Source organism: Rattus rattus, chromosome 8, assembly GCF_011064425.1.
Source record: "Rattus rattus isolate New Zealand chromosome 8, Rrattus_CSIRO_v1, whole genome shotgun sequence".
NCBI classification, from domain to species: Eukaryota; Metazoa; Chordata; class Mammalia; order Rodentia; family Muridae; genus Rattus; species Rattus rattus.
In genome coordinates, this window is record NC_046161.1 from 3827082 (window position 1) to 3849191 (window position 22110).

General features: G+C 43.8%; 1 protein-coding gene across 1 annotated transcript in view; it reads left to right on the forward strand.

The window, feature by feature from the left end:
- The first annotated feature begins 21322 nt into the window (after positions 1–21322).
- Positions 21323–22110, forward strand: part of Mmp20 (matrix metallopeptidase 20) — a 37818-nt gene continuing 37030 nt past the window's right edge. The window contains exon 1 of the mRNA XM_032911058.1: positions 21323–21463. Coding sequence (XP_032766949.1) covers positions 21341–21463 — 123 coding nt within the window. The 5' untranslated portion in view covers positions 21323–21340. The remainder of the gene's footprint in view (positions 21464–22110) is intronic.

The window sequence follows — 22110 nt, forward strand, 5'->3', positions numbered from 1 at the left end:
AGGATTTCAGCAACCTTGGAACCAGAGCCAGAGAGACGGTGCAGTCAAGAGCACGCGCTGGTCTTGCAGAGGATCTGCATGCATTTCCCAGGGTCTACACAGAGCTTCTCAAATTGCCCTCTATTTTCCTTCTCAGGTGCAGTCCCTCACTTCGCCACTAGATGATACTCACACCCCAGGCATTTGAGCTAAAGCCCCAAGCATTGGTGGATCCTGCAAAGGTTTGTTTAGTAACTCAGAAATTCGGGAATCCCTTATGCCAGTCCTCCAGGGTGTGGTATAAGTGGTTGTTCAGAAGAGCAACAGTGCCTTTTTCCACAAAGGCTGTTGAGGTAACCAAGTTTATACCTATCATAAACCCTTTGTACTTAACATGGCCCTATCTTCCAGGACCTTTCCCCCCCCCTGAGTGATAGCATAGCTAAGTCTTTCATGCCTTCAGCTACCTGCCTCAGGATGTAAGCTCAGGAAATCTGGATCCACAATCCCTACTCATCCTGCATGCCTACCTCAGGAACTACTCGCATCTGCTGCTTACCAAAGGGAAGGTTTGTAAAAATTGCCAGTTGAACTTCAAAAGTTAGGTCATATGAACCTCTGGAAGTTCTGGGGGGCTGCACCCAAGCTCCCTTAGCTTGCTTACGTTATGCTTACACAATTACCTTACTTCCTGTGTCTTACCTTCCTCAGTGGCGTATGGAGCTGTCTTAACATCTGCAGAGCGTCCTGCAGGATCCCACCCTTAAAGCCAGAGCTCTCAGTAAGGCACCTCAAAGGTTGACAGACCAAGTGCTGGATAGGACACCCATATGAGGAGGCAGGAAGCAGCAGCAACCTGTCAGAGCCAGACACAGTAAGGTCCTGACAAGTAGACACTGTTTGGTGTGATAACTATGCCTTATACCTGAGGTCAGCACTTAGCCAAGTCGGCAGCCACAGGATCCTCTAAGTGTGCACCGGGCTCCTGCATGAGCATGTTCTCCTGTTCCAACATGTAGTTAGGGCGATAGAGGGCTGTGGTGAGAGATCTTTTATGCATGCTTACTTGGTCAAGTTGTGGTGCCCCTGTGGACAAGATTTTCATTTGGCCCATTTGAAGAATCACTTTTAATTTATTATAACTACTGGCTCTTCCTGTTCTTCCCACAGTTAAAATGAAAGGGGTTTCTAGAACAATTGGGCTCTCTCAAAAAAAAAAACAAAAAACAGTAAAAGGAGCATCATGGGCCCTTCCTCCTCCATGGGCTAGATCAGCCACTTTACAACAAATAAACCCAATGAGCCACACAGAGGAAAGAGCCCAGAGCTACCCTGAGAGGCAGCTGGCTTAGGCTACGAGAATGCCCTGTGACTGCAGAGGACCTGAGTTCAAGTTCCTAGCACGCATGTTGGGAAGCTCACAACCACCTGTAATTCCAGTTCTTCTTTTGGGCTCTGAGGGCGCGCACACACACACACACACACACACACACACACACACACACACACACACACACACACAATTTAAAATAAAATCAGTCTTCTTCAAAGTAAAGAAGTCCCTGCTTGTGAAATGGGACTTTGACCTCCAAAAAGCTTAGAATTCAGATGGTTCCCACCACTAACTGAAGAGAATGTCTCACCTATGTGCCTCTGCACCTGAACAGTTTGTGCAAACAACACAATTTACTCTGAACTCTTGCTTTCTTCTGAATGCTGGGGCTTGGGATGACAGACAGAGGCAGACACATGGGGCATCTTAACAGACTCTAGCAAAAAGGAAAAAGAATCCTGGCTATTAAGTCTCTAGTGAGCGTCTTTGATCAGCCTCAGCTCATCTTAGCCCATGGCGGGTTGAAGAATATCGTGTGTGACTACAACTGGGAAGGAACTATGGATACTTGCACCTCACTTCAAGAGGGTTGGCCCAGTGTGCCTTCCTGCCTGCTGAATTTTCTCTCTATTCTATGGCTTCGGCGAATAGTAGCTATGGGTCCTGTTGAAGAACTGTGGCATCTACGGCAGGGATGAGAACCTCCTGTGCTATTGTCTGGACAATAACCCACAATAGCCATTCTCAGTTTTGAGGGAATACACTTATTAAAAGGCAAGAGATAAAAGAGTAAAAGATGAGCAGCAGACAGGCAAGCATCATCAGACCAGCAGAGAAGGCTGCAGTAGCCCCACTGAGAGACGAATAAAAGGTGGAAGATATTATATCAACAGGAGCTGGCAAATATCCCCAGAAGTCAGCTGAAGGTCCAGCTGAGAGAACTGAGGCAGAGAAGAGAGCTCAGAGGAGACTTACAGCAAAGGACCCTAAACAAGGCAGTCATCCACCGCACCGAACAGGCACTCAGAACTCCCACAGAAACTGGCTGCAAAGTAGAGACCGTTGAGGTTCCAACTGAGCTTTCTTTCAACATGAGCTTTCTATTTCTTTCAAAATGCTGGCATCCCATTCCCACTGTGGTGTTTTTATGTATCAAGGGATAAACAGAAAACGACTCCTGGAAAATGAGGTGATTTGCCAGCCGCTCATTCTCAAGGCCACGGTGTTTTAATCCTTTAAATTGTTTTACAACTGTGTATCTGTGCGTGAGCATCTGTGTGGCCCACGGGATGGAACACAGTTCTTCAGGCTTTGCTGCAAACACCTTTCTGCTGAGCCATTTCACTAGTGCTGAGCACACTTGTTCTGGTCTCAGGGCTCTACTTTGTTGTACATCGGTTTGATATAACACCAAAGACTGACATATCTGGGCAATGGTGGAGTGTGCCATTAATCCCAGCATGAGAGAAACAGGAGCAGGTAGATCTCTGAATTCAAGGCCAGCCTGGTCTACAGAGTGAGTTCCAGGACAACCAGAACTACACAGAGAAACCCTGTCTTGAAATATAAAAACGAAAAAAATTTAAACAAAATTTGGCACATGCTCCATAATCCATCTCCATTTCAAACAGCCTGGCTTCGGAGAGATCGTTATAATTACAAACTATGGAAAAGCACAAAGAAAAAGACAACAGTGGCTATGGAAGACCCTTGTTCCTCATTCAAAGACAGCTGCTTCTAATATTCAGGTGCCTGTCTTTAAAATAAAATCCTTACTTTGAGAAAAATAAGGCTGTAGTATATTGTAATAGGTTCTACATGCAGAAAAATAAGAAAGGCAAAAGAGAACTGGAATTTACAGTTTCAATAGAAGTAAGTAGCGGAACCCTAACTTTAACTAGAAGGCCTGGAGTGAGAGAGACAGAAAATGAGATATAATAACCATGTTTCCATGTTAAAATATACCTTTCAAGCAAAGGTTCAAGTGCCTTAAAGATAGAACGGCAAAGATACCGTTCAGAAGGCTGAAGAAAGGCTGTCTGCATGTTTGTTCATCTTGGTTCCCAGTTAATATTAGGTTAGGAATCTATATACCCTTTACTTATATTCCAAGGGTATCAGCAAAATAGGTGCTGGGAATGGATGTTCCAGTTATATATACACACAGATTCTTCACAGAGATACAGAACAGTCTCATAAGAAAAATAACTCTACTTCCATCGATAGCAAACTCCACTAATATATTTAGATAGGTTTCATGGACAAAAAAGGGCGAATATTACACACACACACACACGCACACCACACATACACATATACACACCACACACACATACACACCACATACAGAGAGAGAGAGAGAGAGAGAGAGAGAGAGAGAGAGAGAGAGAGAGAGAGACTGGCAGACACAAATACACAATATATACAGACATATATACACATATGAACACAGGTGCACACGGACACACAGATACACACACACACACACACACACACACACACACACACACACACACCTCTAGGAGAGTTAAAACTGTGAGGACTAGATATTCTTGAAAAGGCTACCAAGAAAGAAGCATAAACACCAGACCAACCACAAACTCTCTTCTCTACAACATGTCCCACCTGCAAAACCCTGTCTAATCTGTTAGTGGAGTTTGGTTTCAATGGAAGCACAATTATTTTTCTCATGAGCCTGTTGTGTATCTCTGTGAAGAATCTGTGTGTATATATAACTGAAGCATAAACACCGAGCATGTATTTTGCTTACACCCTTGGAATATAAAGGTTTGGAATATAGGAACAATGGAGGCACAGATTTTGTGGGAGTAACCAACCAATGTCTGACTTAAGACCTGCTCCATTAAAATTAATTAAAATGTTCCCTCAGAGGTCAGGGAACCCTCGAAAGAGGAACCAGAAGTGGGGAGACAAAGGGGGTGGGGAACACTAGGAGAACGAAGCTCTAAAGCAACCAGGCAATGCTCGTCTGCACTCACAGAGACTGAAGCCCCAACAGAGGGCCTACACGAGTCTGTGCCAGGCCTCTGCAGATCGACTGTAGCTATCTGTTTAGTACTTTAATGCGCCTCCCGGGTGTGTGAATGTGTGCGTCTCTGACTCTAGTGCCTGTCCTTGGGGATTTTTTTTTTTTTTTTTTTTTACTTTCCTGTTGGCTGGATTTGCCTAACTCTGATGTGATAGTTTTTGTTTTATTTTGTTATATTTGATTTGCTGTCATCTTCTAGACGCCTGTACTTTTTTAATAAGAGACAGAAAGAGAGTGGATCCAGACAGGGAAGGAGGGCAGGGAAGACCCGGAGAAGTAGGGGGAGGGGAAGCTGTTTTCAGATTATATTGTATGAGAAAAGAATCTATGCTTAATAAAAGGGAAATAAACACAAAAAGAACTTCCAGCCAAACAGCATTCCACCAGGCACTAAACCACTCGAATTTTCTGGCAGTTAGAAACACCGAGATACCACCGTGCTTGAGCAATAGCAATAAATTGAGAAGTTGCCCTGTAAGAAATCCAAACTTCAGTTCAAGTTCTGCCACGTAGTGTGCAGGCCATGTCACTTCTCCAAGCTGATTGCCTATCAATAAAATGGCTAGTGATGTCCCCCTTAAAAGGTTATTTTTGAGTCTGTATTTTTGAGTGCTTGGCATACTTAATAAATGATAAACCAGAGTTTTGCTACGCTGTTAAAGTAAGATTGTGAAAGTACATTGCAATGTGTACTTAGCAAGAGAGTATTGAGCATGTCTTGCTCTTACAACTCAACTGCTGATCCCTGGGAAACGCTTGTCCCTGCAGAGATGCGATTTAGTGCTTCATAATGACCCTAAGGGACCTATTGTGTGGCCCAGCTCCACTCCTTTCACTCTGTCTCCTTCCCTGAATTATGCCTTACAGAATGTGGTTTCAGGGCCGTTCATTGCTTTGTGTTGTTTTGTCTGACTGGCTGCTTGCCTGCAAGTTAATTTGTTAGTTAATTCTTTTTTGTTTCAGTTTTGTTATGTGTGAGGTTTGATTCTATTTTGTTGTGCTTTGAATGTTTGAGTCAGGGTCTCAACTATGTAACCCAGCCTATACTTACACAGTGTTGGGTCTCTGATTCTTCTCAATTCAGACAATAGTTATGACCCATTCAAAGCACACTGGTCACATGGGGGTCACATGGGGGTAGGCCATGGTTTGTGCTAAGACTGAGGAATCACTTGATCTCCTACAGAAAGTCTGGCAGATTCCAGAACACACAAGGGACAGGACTATCACACCCTGGAAGGCCAGTCTCTCCACTTCTAGATAGTACTCATTCTGAAGCAGACTGTTAGTCAGAAAGCCTTGGGCCCTGTCCCCCATGCCCCTGCCTCTACACTCCTGCCCCCCCCATGTCCCTGCCCCCAATGCCCCTGCCTCCCTGTCCCTGATTGCCATATCCCTGCCTTCACTCCTCTGCCCCCCATGTCCATGCCTCTGTCTCCATGACCCTGCCCCCCATGACCCTGCCCCCCATGACCCTGCCCCCCATGACCCTGCCCCCCATGACCCTGTCTCCATATCCCAACCCCCATGCCCCTGCCTCCACACCCCTGCCTCCATGTGCTTCCTTCACTTGCCCTACTCTGACAGTGGACTCTTGGCTCATAATTGTCCTTGTAAGAATGATGCAAGCAGAGGGTGTTCTATCTCATGTGTCCATTCTACCTTGTCCGTAATTGTTATTGTTCAGATTTGTCCATCCTCCCCTATACTTCAGGCCACCATCCTCTGTTGGCTTCTCTCTACAGTCATCCTACTAGAATCCGGGGACCTCCAGTTATCACACCAGGCTAGAATATCATCTCCTAAAATACTAATGATTGTGTCAGGCACTTTCCTGAAGCACAGAAGTACTTCCTTCATTATCAGACTTCTTAAAAAAAGTTGGGATGGGGAAGAGAAAGACCAGTGTTGGGTGGGACCAGAATTATACACACGTATGAATTTGCCAAAGAATAAATTTTTTTTAAAAAAGTAAAACAAAAGAAAAAATTTAAGACACAAATTGTTGACTTGACTAGACTTGGAGTCACCTAGGAGAAACACCTCCAGGCATGGCTGTGCAGGAGCTTCCAGAGAGGTGTAACAGAGGAAGGAAGGCTTACTCCACACCTGAGCACTGGGTAAACAATGGTTCTAGACTGAGAGCAAGCTGAACCAATGTGTTCTCCTCTTTTTGCTACTTGACTGGATGTGGTGTGGCCAGCTACCTCCCATTCCTGATGTCACTCCTTCCTTGACGTAACAACTGTTCCTGGACCATGCCTTCAAGCCGTAAGTCTAAATAAACTTTTCTCCCCTTCAGTTTTCTTCCTCAGAGATTTAATCACAGCAAGAGAAAAAGTAGATGACATACAAACCCTGCTCCTTTCTCTTCAGTCACCCTGCCCTATGCTCAGTCAGAGTAAACAGGTACCTGTATGGCCATATGGCCATAGCCTCCCCACCCTCGGGCCTTTGCACAGAAGTCTTTATCCTAGGAGCCTTCCTCTCCCTTATCCTCATCTTCTGCTCCAGCTTTAGGGTAGCATATAATGGTTCCCTCTGCCTCAAGTCATCTGGAGACCCCCTGGCTTCCCCATTCCCTGAGACCTCCTGTCATACCCTCCCGAGCCCCATCAGTATTTGACCCCTGTTGAGCCTTTCTGATGTATGTGGAAGCCTTTTTGTTCCTAACGAAGGGACGCCCGGACCTTTCTCTTTGCCCTGGGCAGTACACCTGGGCAGTAACACTGTTGAACCAGTTCCTGTTTTTTGTTCCTGTTTCTTTGTTCCTGAGGGCATAAGCCTGTTTTTCCACTGTGCTTCTTGGAATTCTCTATCGGGTGAACTTGGGGGTATGTATTCTGTGAACCTCAGTAGAAGTTTGGCATTCTTGTAACACAAATGACCCGAGTATGTGTTTTTTCTTAAACCTCACAGGCCTATACCAAGTTGTTGGTACCATGGTTCTTTTGTCATCACAGTTCTCAAAATCCTTGTCATGACAGGCTAGGAAGCCCTCACCAAATTCTGATCAGGAATCATATCTTGACCTGACCAAGGAGAGTTTGTGAGACAGCCGCCACATATACTAGTCTAACCCTCTCGAGTCACAAAAGAACCACTGAAAGCAGGACAAAATGACTGAGGTAGAAATCCAAGAAATACAAAGAAAGGGAGAGCAGTAGCATTTCAGGACAAGACTAGTGGCCATGCTCACAACAGTGACAAACACAGCTTGCTCAGCCACTGTGGCATCCGGTGAGCTCTGGGCACCCAGCAATCCATAAATACTACAATCTGCACTAGTTTTACTTTTTTTAGAACACTATAATCAGTTCCAGGTCTAACCTTGGATGATAGGTGCTGGCCTGCACAGAGGACTACGGAAAGAAAACAAAGTTTAGGTTATGTTTAGGGAAAATGCTCACTATGTGCTGTGGACAGGGACTGCCAGCAGTAGGCCAGGAGGAAAGACATCTCAGAAGCCCGCGGCAACTCCTTGTAAAGTAGGGAATCATCTGGGACCCTGAGAAGCAGGAGACACATCCCTCCAGAGGACCTGCCATTTGAAATAAGAGGCTGCCTGCAGTAGGCCAGGATGGAGACATCTCATTAGCCTGAAGCAGCTCTTTGTAAAAAGAAAATAAATGTTGTTCCCATTTCTCCTTACCTTAGCCCTGGACAACAGCATATAGATTTCATTTGTGCATGACTGCCTTTCAGTTGGCCTTGGTGTGCATAATTATTCTATTATATCTGACTTTCCTACTTCTTTCTCCTTCTGCTCCGGTAGATTCTGTGAAACTAGATGTTCCTTGATGTAATGATTCTTAAACAATTGGAAATTGAGGCATAGGGGCACAGCCCTAATGGCCCAGGTGCATGCTGTGTGTTCTCATCTTGGAAACAATGTAATAACTGCACAATAGTAGTTCCAGATTAATGCTTGACTTGCAAAGAAACTTTAAAGAAATTATTAGAAAATGAATTAGAGTCAACATTGGGATCTTTAGAAAGGAAAAAGTTATTGAAGTTAGGAAATAAGTTTTACATAACATTTGAGAGTGGTTCCTGGATAAGGAAGTATAGGATATATAAAAGTATATACTAGTAAAACTAAGTCAAAATGCTGGGACTCTTATGAGAATCATTGTGTGCAAGGAACAGAAAGCTAGTTGAACCACTGAGTTAAGGGTTAACTTGATTCTTTCTGGCCACTGCCTGGCAACTGCCTATTTTATTTATCATTAGAGCTTCACAGGAAAATGCAAGTAGCTGACCTCGGAGCTTTGAGCTCTGAAGTATAAATTAAAAGTTAAAGTTTAAATAATGATAAGTTTACAATTATTATTATTTTGGCCACAGGCCTGTGAATAGGGGAAGCTTGAAACTTTGGGGAACAATTGTAATTCTTAGTTCTTTTGAATTTGATTTGGCAATGATTATACAATATCTTTTTCTATCTGCTTTTGGATTATCAATAAAAGGCTGGGGCAAGAGAAAGGCTGGAAAGCATGAGAAGAGCATGTGAGGAGTGAGTGAAGAGAGAATGTGAGGTGTGTATGAAGATTGTGTGTGTGAGTGAAAGGAGAGTACATGTGATGTGTGTGAGATATGTGTGAGGTATGTATGAAGAGTGTGTGAGAGTAAAAGGGTAATGAACAGAGGTGTGCATGAACATGAGTTCAAGAAAAGAAAACTGCAATATAAAAAGCAGAATGTGCAAGAGAATTCAGAGTGTGTGCAGTCTCAAGCTGAGAGAGAGAGAGAGAGAGAGAGAGAGAGAAACTTTAAGCCTTGAAATTGCCTGTCAGTTTGTACCCAAAGAATACTCTGTGTATATTTATTATGTGCCTTCCAGATATCCCTGCTTCCAGTTGAGAACTCCTGTCCTGTGTCAAGGCTGGACCCTGGCAACTATGGTGAAGGAAAGAAAAAGTGGAGTCATTAACTCTTCAAGTAACTATTCAAGCATGTATGAAGACATAATGAAGAGAAATCTCACTCTTCACAAGTTGCCTAGGGATGAAAGTATTACTTGCTAATATTCCAGTCAAGAATGAGACTCACCCATTTCCTACAAGTGCATGCTCAGATGAAGAGACAAGCAAGTACAGTGTGTGCTATGCAAGCTTGAGTACCTGGGTTCGAACACCAGCATCCAGGAAAAAGCCAGACCTGGTACCATAAACATACAATCCCAGCCCTGGAGAGATTTGAGAAAAGGGGTTCCCCAGGGCTCACTAACTACATAGCCTAGTCCAACCAAGATTCCCAGAAAGATCGTGCTTAAAAAAAAAAAAATCAAGGTAGACCAGTAGAATGTGATGGCACACTCCTTTAATCTCAAGCACCCTGGTCTATGCAACAAGGTTCAGACCAGCCAAACGGCACAGTGAGCACTTGTCTCAAAACACAAAAAGGTGGTCTGCAAACATTGCTCTAATGTCTGCTCGGCCTGCTACCATGCTGTGATAGACTCAAGAAACTATTTTTCTTAAACAACAGCAAAATTAAGGTGATTAGTTCCTCAGAAATGATGCCTGACATTGTACCTTCCATGAAGTGTACCTACACATGTGCATGTACAAAAATACTAACGTACTTTTACACAACACACACACACACACACACGCACACACACACACACACACACACCTCTGAATCGTTCTGCCTAATACAAAGGTAAGCAGTTAAAATTGATGTTTTTAAGAGAGAAAAAAAGAGATCAGAGAGAAAAAAAATCCCAAAAGGGAAAGAAAAGGAAGAGAGACACACCACATCGTTGAGCCATGACCACAACCAGACTTATTACTGTTTTGATAGAAGACTGTTTGGATCTGATGTGTCCTTTCTTTCATGGGTATTTTAAAAGAAAACTACAGGGTAAGCACGTGTTTGCAAAGGCTTCGACTCTCGTCTCCTTAGCCACCATGACTGGAGGCATTTGAACCCTTTTCAGCCCTGATTCTATGACATTTTGTGGAATCGAGAGCATGGTTAACCCTCAGAGCTATAATAGAAACAGCCTCATGTGTAATTACCGTCTCTAAAATCGCCTGCTTCGTCTCTTTTGCTGACATGGCTTGTATATTTCACCTAAACAGCTTGAAGCTGCAAATTAGCATTTTCCAAAAAATCCTGGGTATTTTTTTAGGGGGTGGGGGAGGGACAGTAAATACTTTCCATTGTAATACTTTTGTTTCCAGGTCACTATTTTTATACTCCTATCATTTCTTGGTTAGAAGGAATATTTGTTGATTGCTCTCTGCACTTTGTATTAAGCATTGTGGGTATGAGGAGAAAGGAGAGAAATGTGCAATTATAAGGCCAGGATGCCTGCTCCTCTTGTGGGTATAAGTAACCCAGAAGAGATAGAGAAGGGGAGATGAGCGGAAGGCAGCAGAGACGGAGAAGCACGGAACCCCAGGAAGCCATCTGTCCTTAAGTGTCTTTTCAGGGAATGATCGGGTGCTGGATGGGAAGAGATAAGTTTGGAGTCATAAAGATTTGGAAAGAGAAAATCATGAGCTAAAAGACAGAGGGAACTGTTAAAAGCACTGTGTGTGCTCTACACACTTGTCACTAAGCCAGCTCAGGGGATTCAGGTCAAAGGGAAGAGTCATTGGAAAGCTCTGTAGTTGACGTATACCTTGTGGTTGTAATAATTAACACGGTCAAGCCCCTGGAATCGGTACAGGACACACCCAGACACCAAATTCTCTGAACAAAGATTTCTTACCCCAGAGGGGCGGCAGCAATAACAGCGAGCACAGGCAGGCAAGCAAGAACAGCGTTTCTGCGGGAGTGGGCTTTCAGGGGGAAAGGACGGAGTCCAGGCCAGGGTAAGTTGATAAATCCTGATTGCACATTTCAGTCAAATAACGAATTTTGATAGTTATTGGTGTTTTGTCTCAGGAATGAGTCTGGTCAAATAAATGGATAGGCCTTGAGGTCAAGCTTTAGGAAAGTAATCTAATGATTTAACAAGAAGAAAGGCAGAAGGCAAAACCTCCCACACCATGTATGCTATGCTAGAGCCCTTCAATGTTAAATTACAATTTTATGTTCTATGAACATAATTTCCTACAATAATCTCTCCATTGATTTCTATGTTCCTGACTGTGTGCTAATAAGCATGTACACACACTTGCATGTAATTCACATGATTCAGTAGAATCAATTTTAGCATCCTCATTTCACAAAGGAAGAAACTAAAGTTTAGAAAGGCCAGACAACTTACCTGACATTGAATGGTTACAGAGTCTGTTTCTCTTGTGAGTAAAAGTAACCCAAGAGATTGAAAACTTGATCTACTTAAATTTTGATACTCTAGAAAGCAGTTGTCGATACTGCCTTATACGTTACCTACCCCTCAAGCACACACTGATAATTCTTATCCCAAATGGAATATCACCCTAGTTTAGATTCTAGTAAAATGAGTCCTTAAAATTAGGTTACAACACAAAACTGAAGTTTTAGCTACCCATTACTTGAGTCTTGAAATTTATTGATATAATTACTTTCAGATTACAGATTGGGGGTTTCTATGGTTCTGCCCTCATAAAAATTAAAATTGTGTAAGAAGAGTGATGAATGGAAAACACATTTGTTTGCTGGGAACCAAGCGTAGGAAGCTCCACCGTGACCGCATCCCCTGTTCCTCAATGGCTATGATTACATGGTTAGACACGAGTCTTTGGTTAGTTACACTTCTTTTAAACCATTACTACCTACTTTTTGCTTTATTCATCCTCAGAATGCACTTATCTGTGTTGTCTGACCTTCTGCCTACTTGAGACAGCATCTCACATAGCCCGGATTGACCTGAGACTCATTGCCTTCGAATTTTTCATCCTCCGGCCTCCAGCTCCCAAGTGCTGGAATTAAAGGTACAGGACACCGGGGCTGGAGAGATGGCTCAGCGGTTAAGAGCACTGTCCACTCTTCCAGAGGTCCTGAGTTCAATTCCCAGCAACCACATGGTGGCTCACAACATCTGTAATGGGATCTGATGCCCTCTTCTGGTGTCTGTGAAGACAGATATGGTGTACTCATACATAAAATAAATAAATAAATTTTTTTTAAAAAAAGGGTGCAGGACACCATACTTGACTGACTGACTTCTCAATTCTCTTAAAATTCAGTGTCTGGATTTCATGCTTTTTGAAATACTGCTTTCCCAGAATTCAATTTCAAAAATCTGTTGTTGTTTTGTTTTTTTTATTTTGCTGTGCAGAAACAGTATATGTAATCATAGATTCTGATCAACAGTGAACTGGAAATTATCTCAACAATTGTTACTTTTGCTTGTTTCTTGTTTGATTGGTTGGTTGGTTGAGCCTCGTGGAGCCCCGGCTGACCTCCAACTTGCTGTGTCAGGAAGAGCGACCGTAGCTGCCGCTTCCACCTCCGCTTGCTCAGTGCTGAGGTGGCAGCTGCTCGCCATCCCTGGGTCACACGGTGCTAGGGATGCGACACATGGTCCACCTGCTACTCAAGTGCCCTACAGACTGAGTGAGCTCCGCACCAGTCCCTCATGCTTTGTTTTCAGCTCTGTTCACAGTGTATGCTGAACAGAATTCTGGTCTCAGTCAAAGAAGCCATCTTTTGATCCAGCTCCCTCTATCCTACTCACTTCCCGCTCAACTGGATTTCTTTAACTTCACAGGTAGCTTTTGGCACACTGCCTTCACGGTTCTTTCAAAGAAAGAACAAGATCTCTGTTGAGCTGGTTGCTAATGGAAGGATTTGCTATTACTTGTGCTTCTCTGGAGATCAGTGGAAGGGCTGGTTGTGTGCCCCTGACTTTCTGTGTGTTTCCTCCCAACGTACAGGAGTCTGGAGGAATCTTACAAAATGAACCTTTACTCCTACCCAGGATTAATAGAGTCCCAGACATCTAGATCACAGAATTTGTAGATGGAGTCAAGACTATGGTATGTCTAGATGCTGCCACATCAGACTAGAGGATTGACCCCAATACACACATGCACACACACATACATATACATATACACAAATACAGACATGGCTACACACAAGCATGCACACACACTAAATTTTTAAACACACTCATAGTTTACTTATTTTTATTACCTAATGCTAACCACTTTATATATTCATAAATCCACATAGCAGTGAGTCTATTATCCCAGACCTGGACGGCATCTCCAGTAATACCATATTTCTGACTACTGTAATTTATTTTCTGGGAATTTTCAAACTCTCCAGTTTCCCTTCACAACCTTGATAAATTTAAAATCATAGCCCGGCTGTTTTGCAGAATGTTACTTGATTTATATCTGTGTCATAATCTCAGGATTAAGCTTGGCTTTTGCACTTTTATGTAGAATATGATAGAAAAATATCCACAGAAAAACCTCTATTCTTTTTTTTCACCCCATTGTATTCCTCTGACTCAACTGTTACTATACTGCTCTCTTAACTCTTGTTTTCTGAAACTATCATTTTCTGCAAATATTCACTCAGTGGCTTTCTGCTATCTTTAAGGGTCTCTCTTCTCTCCATTGCTGTTTGTCTGTTTGTAACTGCACATAACTAAGTTGGTATTTTATTCAGTGAGATGCAACTCACTATTATATATTTGGTGCTCAAACCCAGAGAAAACTTCGATGAGTTGGTATAAGTCTCTTGGTACAGGCTTTTACCATTCTCTAAGTACTCCCTCCTGCCTGGCATTATGAGACCGTTCGGGTTGGTCTCTTTATCTAGGATGTTATAACAAAACACCCTAAACTTGGTGGCTTATCAACCTCAAAAGGTCATTTCTCACAGTTGTGATCTAGTAAGTCTAAGATCAAGAGGCCTTTCTTGAGTCATAGACTGTAATTTCCAATACATCCTCACATAGGAGAGGAGGAAAAGCTTCTCCCCAGGCCCCTTTAGAAGGTCTCTAATGCCACTCACAATGGCTCTGCCCTTGTGACCAAATCAGTTCCCAACTGTGTCACCCTGGAAGTTAGAGTTTCAACATGGGAATTCTGGAAGGATACAGTCACCATTACACTGAAGGTGGATCAAACGCTTAACAACTGGAGGCAGGGGATGCTTTAAAGCAAACTGCCAACTTCCAGAAATTGCTGATTCTCATACCAAAATACGTCTGTAATTTGAACTGAGTCACTAAAATGTTTGGGCAATGGGGAGTGTGCTCTCATCAGACTTCTGACATCCTCCACTCCGCACAGGCAGCTATGTGCACGTTTCCTACCCAACCTCAAGCCCTCATGTAGGTGATTACTACCTCATAGACCAAGGCTTCTAGAGGACAAACAAAATGCTAACTGTTTACACTTGGATCCCTGAATTCACGGCGTAGGATAACTCCACAGTGAGCCACCCAACTGGTGCTCCACTCGTCCCACCACTCTGTTGCCCCTGGCCTCCACCCTACTTTTTTCCAGTCCAGGCTGTGAGCTCCCTTCAGCAATCTTTCTAGAAATACAGACTCTACCTATCATGCCGTTCCCAGACCCTCCAGTGGTTTCCCATCACGTGCCGTTAGTGTCTACGAACAAAAAGCTGCCATGAGGTTGCCCAATCCATCCCTCTTCCAAGTCCTTTAAATAAACCCTTACTGATGCCATGGCAACCCCAGGGCTGCCATGGTGACCCCAGGATGGTTCCCTTCCGTTCTGCCCACCTGCTGCCTTCTTTCTTTGCTACCCATATCCTAGCCCTGTGCGGGGAAGCCTCACTGGTCTGCTCTACAGACCAGAGATTCCAGTCGTGGCTTTGGCCTTTGCTCAAAGCTCACTCAGCACATAACTCCTGACCTCTCCCTCCCTGTTGTGGTCACTGGATTCACCACACGTAAGTCTCTGCCCTCCTCCCCCACCTAGATTCCTGCTGCTGCCCCACCCTCATAACCTTGAGTATAGAAATAACTTCAAGTCCTGCAGAACAGACCTTTGGGGACATGGCCTCACTTCATAATCCCCTTGACTTGAAATCATTCCTTTAGGCACATCTCACTGTCCTCTCCGCCTTGTAGACAGCCCATGCTGACTCTTCCTTTCTGCATCCCACCATCTGCTGTCCAGGTAGAGGTGAGCTTTCCCTCTTGAATGTCATTTAGACATTCAAAGACCGCTAAGTTGCACTAATTTCACTGTAGTCTACTTTGAATTTATATCCCGATATCTCTCCCTGAACAATCTGGGACCGTGGGAAGAGCACGTTCTAATTACATTTCCCATGTGCCTTGGCACTGAAGCTGGTGCTGGTGAATAGAATACAGGAAGATGCGGTGGGTAAAGGACCAAGGGTTGAAGAGTCTCACCGAATCCATTGCAAATGTATTCTGTTTCTGTAAATCTAGTGTAGAGCACTCATTCCTACCATCTCAAAAACTCACTGTCTTCTTTTTTTAAGTATGCAGATCTTACTAAAGGAGAATATGGAAGAAGTGTTAGGTGTGGACCCGGCCACCCTCACCCCGCTGCTGCCATTGCTGTTTCGTTCCAGCACTTTCTGCCCAGACAGATCGCTGATCATTATGAACTTGTGATAGCTGAGTCAGCTCCCTTGTAGACATTACCAGGTCTTCACTCTAGGCATGATATAAACAGTTTTTGCCTTTATTAATTGTTATTGTAGCAAAAATTCTTAAGAGTGGAATATAATATAATCTAATTTCACCCAAATATAATTTCATTTCTGGTGCTTGGCGGGACTTGTTGGAAGGATGCAAAGACTTTTTTTTTGTCACAAAGATTCAATTTTTAGCTAAGATCTCTTCCACACTCAGTCTCTTCTTATTGTCCTAAACTCTGAGCTCCTGGAGTATGAAAACAGGTCTCATATTTATGTTTAAAAAATAGTTGGCACCTAATAAATATTATAAATATATGAATAAGCAGAAATAATTCCCAGGTGTAGTGGGGTACATGTTTAATCTCAGTACTCGAGAGGAAGGGGTAGGTAGGTCTCTGCGAGTTCCAGACTACCCAAGCCACATCTTGAGACACTCTCACAAAAAACAAAATAGCATTTTATTACATTTATTATTACATATTCCTAGAGAAGAAAACCTCAAGGGTTTGTTTCTCACTGCAAAATTATAAATTATGTGTAAAGTATAACTATTATGAATAAATAGCATAATTACGTGAATTAATTATGAGTATGAATAAAGTTTGGAGCGCATAAGAGTTCTGTACACACAGCCCACACTTGAGCAGGCAGGCAGAAATACTTTTGAGTTAGATGGTGTGTTGAGGATGATGGTGTTGCTAGCAGAGGCCTGCTTAGTCCAGTCCTTTCGCTTTTACCTGTGTCTAAAGAGTTCTAATTTCTGTTTGCTCTGTTTTCTGTCCTTTCCAAACCCCTGGCAATTGAACCCACAGTCTCCCGAATGATAGACAAGTGCATTCCTACTGAACCATCCCAGCCCAAGACACCTGAGCATGCCCACTCTAGCACCCTCATCCACTGAGCCACCTCACCTGCTCCCTAAACACTCAGCTCTGGCTTTCAGTATAGTGTTCGTTTACTGGAGCATTTGGAAGAGGGTTTTGGAAGGAAAATGGTCTCACTGCTTGTCACTGTACAGAATGCAGAGAGCTCTGATGTTTGTAGAGTTTATAATGTAATAGTGAAACACAGACATTTAACAAAGAATATTTACCCTCATTCTTCAGAAGGATGAAAGGTCTTACATCTGAAGTCAAATATAATCATGCCAAATAAAAATGACATAATTACATAAGCCAACAGCTACCTTCCTGGGGGCGTTTACACTTAACTGGAATGTTCCGGTTGGGACTGCTGGAGTTGATTGCTTCCACGCCTTAGAACAGTCCTGAGTGCTGGGGAGATGGCTCAGTGGGTGGAGTCTGCTGTAGAAATATGGGAACCTGAGTTCAAATGTCTAGCACCCATGTAAAGCCAAGTGCAGTTGTAAGCATCTGTAATCCCAGCACTCCTACAGGGAGACAAAAGGCAGAAGCAAGAGAATTCCTGGGGGCTGGCAGGCCAGCAGGAAGCAACAGAGAAGCCATCCCTGCTTCCGACAATAAGAGAGACATGACAACCTATCTCCTGGCCTCCCCATGCTCACCAGGACACATGCCTCTCACACACATGCACACATGAACCACACGTAGCAAGAGACAAGAATAGTGGGTATCAGAACCTTCCAAAAGTACCTAGATCACTTTACTCCAGTTTTGCTTCCAAAGTGGAACTTACCACACTTTTTCACAGGCTAGAGGTAAGAATATCTTTTTCTGTCTTTTGCCCTCCAAATTTCAGAACAGCACCCCTCCGTGGCAGCCCTGGTATGTTTGTATCACCTGGGAAGAGGGGCTTTCCACTGAAGAGCGCTTTTAGACTGTGGGCGTGTGTGCGGAGCTTTTCCTTTGACTGAAGATGGATGTCAGTCACTTTGGATAGCGCTGGCCTGAGGCAGAAGGGTGTATAAGAAGGCAATCCGAGAAGGCCATGAAGAGCAAGCCCCTAAGCAGTGACCGTCGCTAGTCTCTGCCTCATTTCTTGCCTCTAGTCCCTTTTTAGCCACCCTGATGATGATCTAAACAAATCCTTTTGTCCCCTAAAGTGATTTTGGCCAGCAGTTTTTGATGCTGACAGAAATCAAGCTAAGGGGTTGGAGAGATGGCTCAGTGGTTAAGAAAACTGACTGCTCTTGTAGAGGTCCTGAGTTCAAATCCCAGCAACCACATGATGGCTCACAACCACCTTTAATGGGATCTGATGCCCTCTTCATGTGTGTCTGAAGACAGCGACAGTGTACTCACATACATAAAATAAATAAATACATCTAAAAAATGAAAAAAGAAAAAGAATCAAGCTAAGACACCTGGCCTCTCTGTGTTCCTTTCTGTTGGTGTCATCAAGATGCAGTGGTAGAACATATTTTGGGGAGGAAATAGGAGGGCAACATGAGCCACTGTAAGGAAGTGTCAAGACTGCCTGCTTGTTCACAGTTGGCTGCTGTACAGGAGGCTGTAGAGGCCACAAAGGCTTAACATTTTGTGAATGGTTGTTGTAATGCCTTTTACCTTTCTGAAGCCAAAAGGTCATTAATTCATTAGACAAATGCAGGTGCTTTTCACTATCGAACAATCAAGAAGCCTATGATTTAGTTAGCTGAAGGAGGATAGTCGATGTCTTTTCCTTTCTTTTCTTTTCTTTCTTTTTTTTTTTGAGATGTGATTTATTTATCCCAGAATATACGTTTAATATGATGTCTCTATCTAACAAACTTCGATTGCTCCTCAGACCCTGCAGCTTTAGCTCCCATGTTCTCTCCTCCATTTAGCAAAGGACATGAGAATGCAGTAAGGAGAGAGAGATCACAGAGGGTATAACTTCAAATTTGTCTGAATATGAGGTTTTAAGAGGTATTGGTGATAAGTTCCTTACAACAGATTTCACAGATGAGTTCCAAATGATAGATGTCGTAGGACAAAGCACTGGGGACAAAGACAGTTATGAATGATCCTCAGGACTGGCATATTCTTGATATTTTTTCATATTTTTATTTTCTTATCTCAGACTCCACGATTATACTCACTCAACCGATTCACTGATTCTCCAGTGTTAGCATCGGGACCACCTGAAGAGATTTAGGACTTACAGTGAGGTTTGCTACGTTGTTCCGTGGGTAAGCGAACTTGATGGTAAGCCTGATGACTTGAGTTGGATTCCTGGGACTCACATGATGGAAGGAGAGACCACTGATTCCTTCAAGTTGTTCTCTGGACACCATACAGGCACCTCTTCTACCCCCGAACACACACACAACAGCGAATTTACTAAAAGCCACTCAGCCTCCAGGCACTGAAAGAAAAAGCAGCAGAGCTGAACTCATATGCACTAACCTCTCCCCTACACTGTGCTAAGATCTCAGTGTCATGACTCACCCCATGCTTTATAAGTTGGTATTGTTCCCCTATTTAAAAGATAAAGATATCACAGCCAAAAGAGTTGAATCAACCTGGTGGTCGATCATATGCACAGGAGTCAAAATTAGGACCTGAACTGCCAAAGCTTAGAAAACATAAATAAAACATTTTAAAGAAATAAATGAAGCCCTGAGTGGAACGATCTGCAAGTATAGAATTTATGCAAGGACGACAAAGGGTTACAAGCCAGGGTACGTGCCCAGCAAGCCACAGGGTAGGCTACACCCAAAGAGGGGTAAGAAGGTTTTGTTAGGAGGAAAAACAAGGAGAAATAGAGATGAGCAGTCTGGCTGCGGAAGGCACAGGTTTTGGAGACTGGAGGGAAAGCTTTGTTCTGATTGGCTGACACCTTAAATCGTGTTAAAAGCAAGGAACTAGGTGGAGGACATGGTTTTGAGGCTTACATTGTCTTCTTCTGATCACACGGAAAATGTGAGTTTCCTTCCCACATATATCCCTGGCTTTTAATTTTCTCTGAATCAGACAAGAGTGGCTTCATCCGTTTCTCAGACCTAGAATGCCAGGTGCCAAGTGGCACCAACAAGCACTGCCCTGTAAGGCTGACGAGTTTGCACGTGAGGAGGAGCCTCTCTAGAGCTCCTAGACGTGAAATCATTTGTCCATTCTCACACTGCTAGGAAACACCTTGCAATTTAACCCCTGTCTTTCTGGCCTGCCAACCATTTTCCAGATTAAAGACTATAAGGCCAGGGGCTGAGGAGATGGCTCAGTTAGTGACACACTTGTCAGTAAGCGTGAGGACCTGGGTTCCACCCACAGAATCTATGTTAAGAAACTAGCAGAAGGGAGGCCTTGATCATGTGTGCATCTTCAGTCCTTACCCAAGCCTCTGGACGAAGTGGTTGAACCCACCAAAACAAGTACGGTAGCATGCTCTTATGACCCCGCTGCTGAGGACAGGGCCGTCCTAGCTTATTTGCAAGCTCCATGCCAGTGAGGAGTCTTTTCTCAAAATAAAAGTCCTCTGGGCTCTACACACATGTGCATCTGTCCCTGCACACATGAACACACACACACACACACACACACACACACACACACACACACACACACACACACACATGGATGACTCTGAACTAACCAGAGCACACTTAAAATGGTGAGTATTGTCTAGTATTCTGGGTAACAGACATAGCTCCAGTGTTGTCTCACTGAAAAGCCTTCTAGCAGTTATGGGGTCACTCTCCGCCCTCATCAGCATGAGGTTATGTAAAGTTGCCTTGTGTGTGCTGGAATCACCAGCAGCAGCAACACCAGCAGCACCACCACCACCACCAGTAGCAGCAGCAGCAACACCAGCAGCAGCAGCAGCAGCACCAGCACTGGCAGTGGCAGCACCACCAGCAGCAGCACCATCTCCTAAGAAACGTAGAGGGAAATGCAGATACAGGACGCTGAAAGTTGACTTGAAAGTGTAGACAGCTCAACTGTATTATAATCCAACTATGTTCAGATCATTTAACTTTTTTTTTAAAGTGGACCTATTCATTCGTTCGTTCTTTTACAGCAGGGCGCGGAAGGTGCCATGACGCACACGTAGGGAGTTTGTAAACATATTGCTCTCCACCGCGTGGATCCTGGAGAGTGCACCCAGGTTAGCAGACTTGCCGTTGGTGCAGTAGAGGCTCAGTAAAGACTCACTGAGCCATCTCACTAGCCCCTGCTCTTTCTATAATCATAACGGAAAGGGGGTTCTTGAAAGTAGGGCTTACCAAATGGATGAGATTCAAATAAAGCCCATACCGATTCCTCTACATAGCTAACAAGTGTCATTAAAAGTAACCACTTCTCTCCCTTTATGATTTGGTCAATCACAGAGAATGAAGCTTTCCCTGATCCCTGTGCATGGCTGTTACCCCGTCATCAGGGGAGAAGAAACAAGCTGTGTAATTACCATTTGAGACATGAATCATCACTTGCAGGGCCCAGACCTATGTGATTCTATAAAAGGAGCTTGGGGTCTGAGTGCCAATGTGCAGTCTGCCGTCCCCTGAGCTGATACAATCACCAATCGACCAAGAGGAGATGAAGGTGCTACCTGCCTCTGGCCTTGCTGTCCTTGTCACAGCTTTAAAGTTTGCCACTGCAGCCCCCACCCTACTCGCAGCCACCCCTAGGACCTTCAGGAGCAACTACCACCTCGCACAGGTTTGTGACTCTCTGTCCCACCCCCTCTTTCCTCTCCTAACCCAGAACACCCAACAGGGCATAAGAAAGTAAACAAAATTATTATTTTTAAAAAACCATTTTACACCTCCACAGAAGCCCCGTGAGCCATGCCATCTAAGGTCACTGCCTGGTCAGGTGCATGAGCTGCATGGCTGAGTTAACAGCTGAACAAAACACCTGTGAGGGTGGCTCGCACCCTACAGAACTTGAGTGTGGCTATACAATGTACGAAACTCAAAAACAAGTATTTAAGGAAGAAATATAAAGACTGAGGCAGGCTGTGAATTTAATACCGAGTGCTTAGCAGCCACAAGGAAAAGGCGTTTTATGTTCACATTTTGAAAAATGACTTTTATGGTCAAGGTGACCTTGGTCAGAATTGAGACAGGCCATGCTTCCTTCTCATTTGGGAGTCTTTTCCCCCTAGTCTGTGTTTCTCCACAACCTTTACCTCAACTTTACTTTCTGTCCTGTGGTCTCTCCTATCTGACTGTGGTGTGAAGGAACTGATACAACCAACCATGCTAGAATTTTGTAAAGATTTCATGGTTGAAAATCATCCCAAATAGAGAGAAGTTGGTTAAAGGAAGTTAGTGGATTTCTAATGACAGAATTCCTAGCAATAG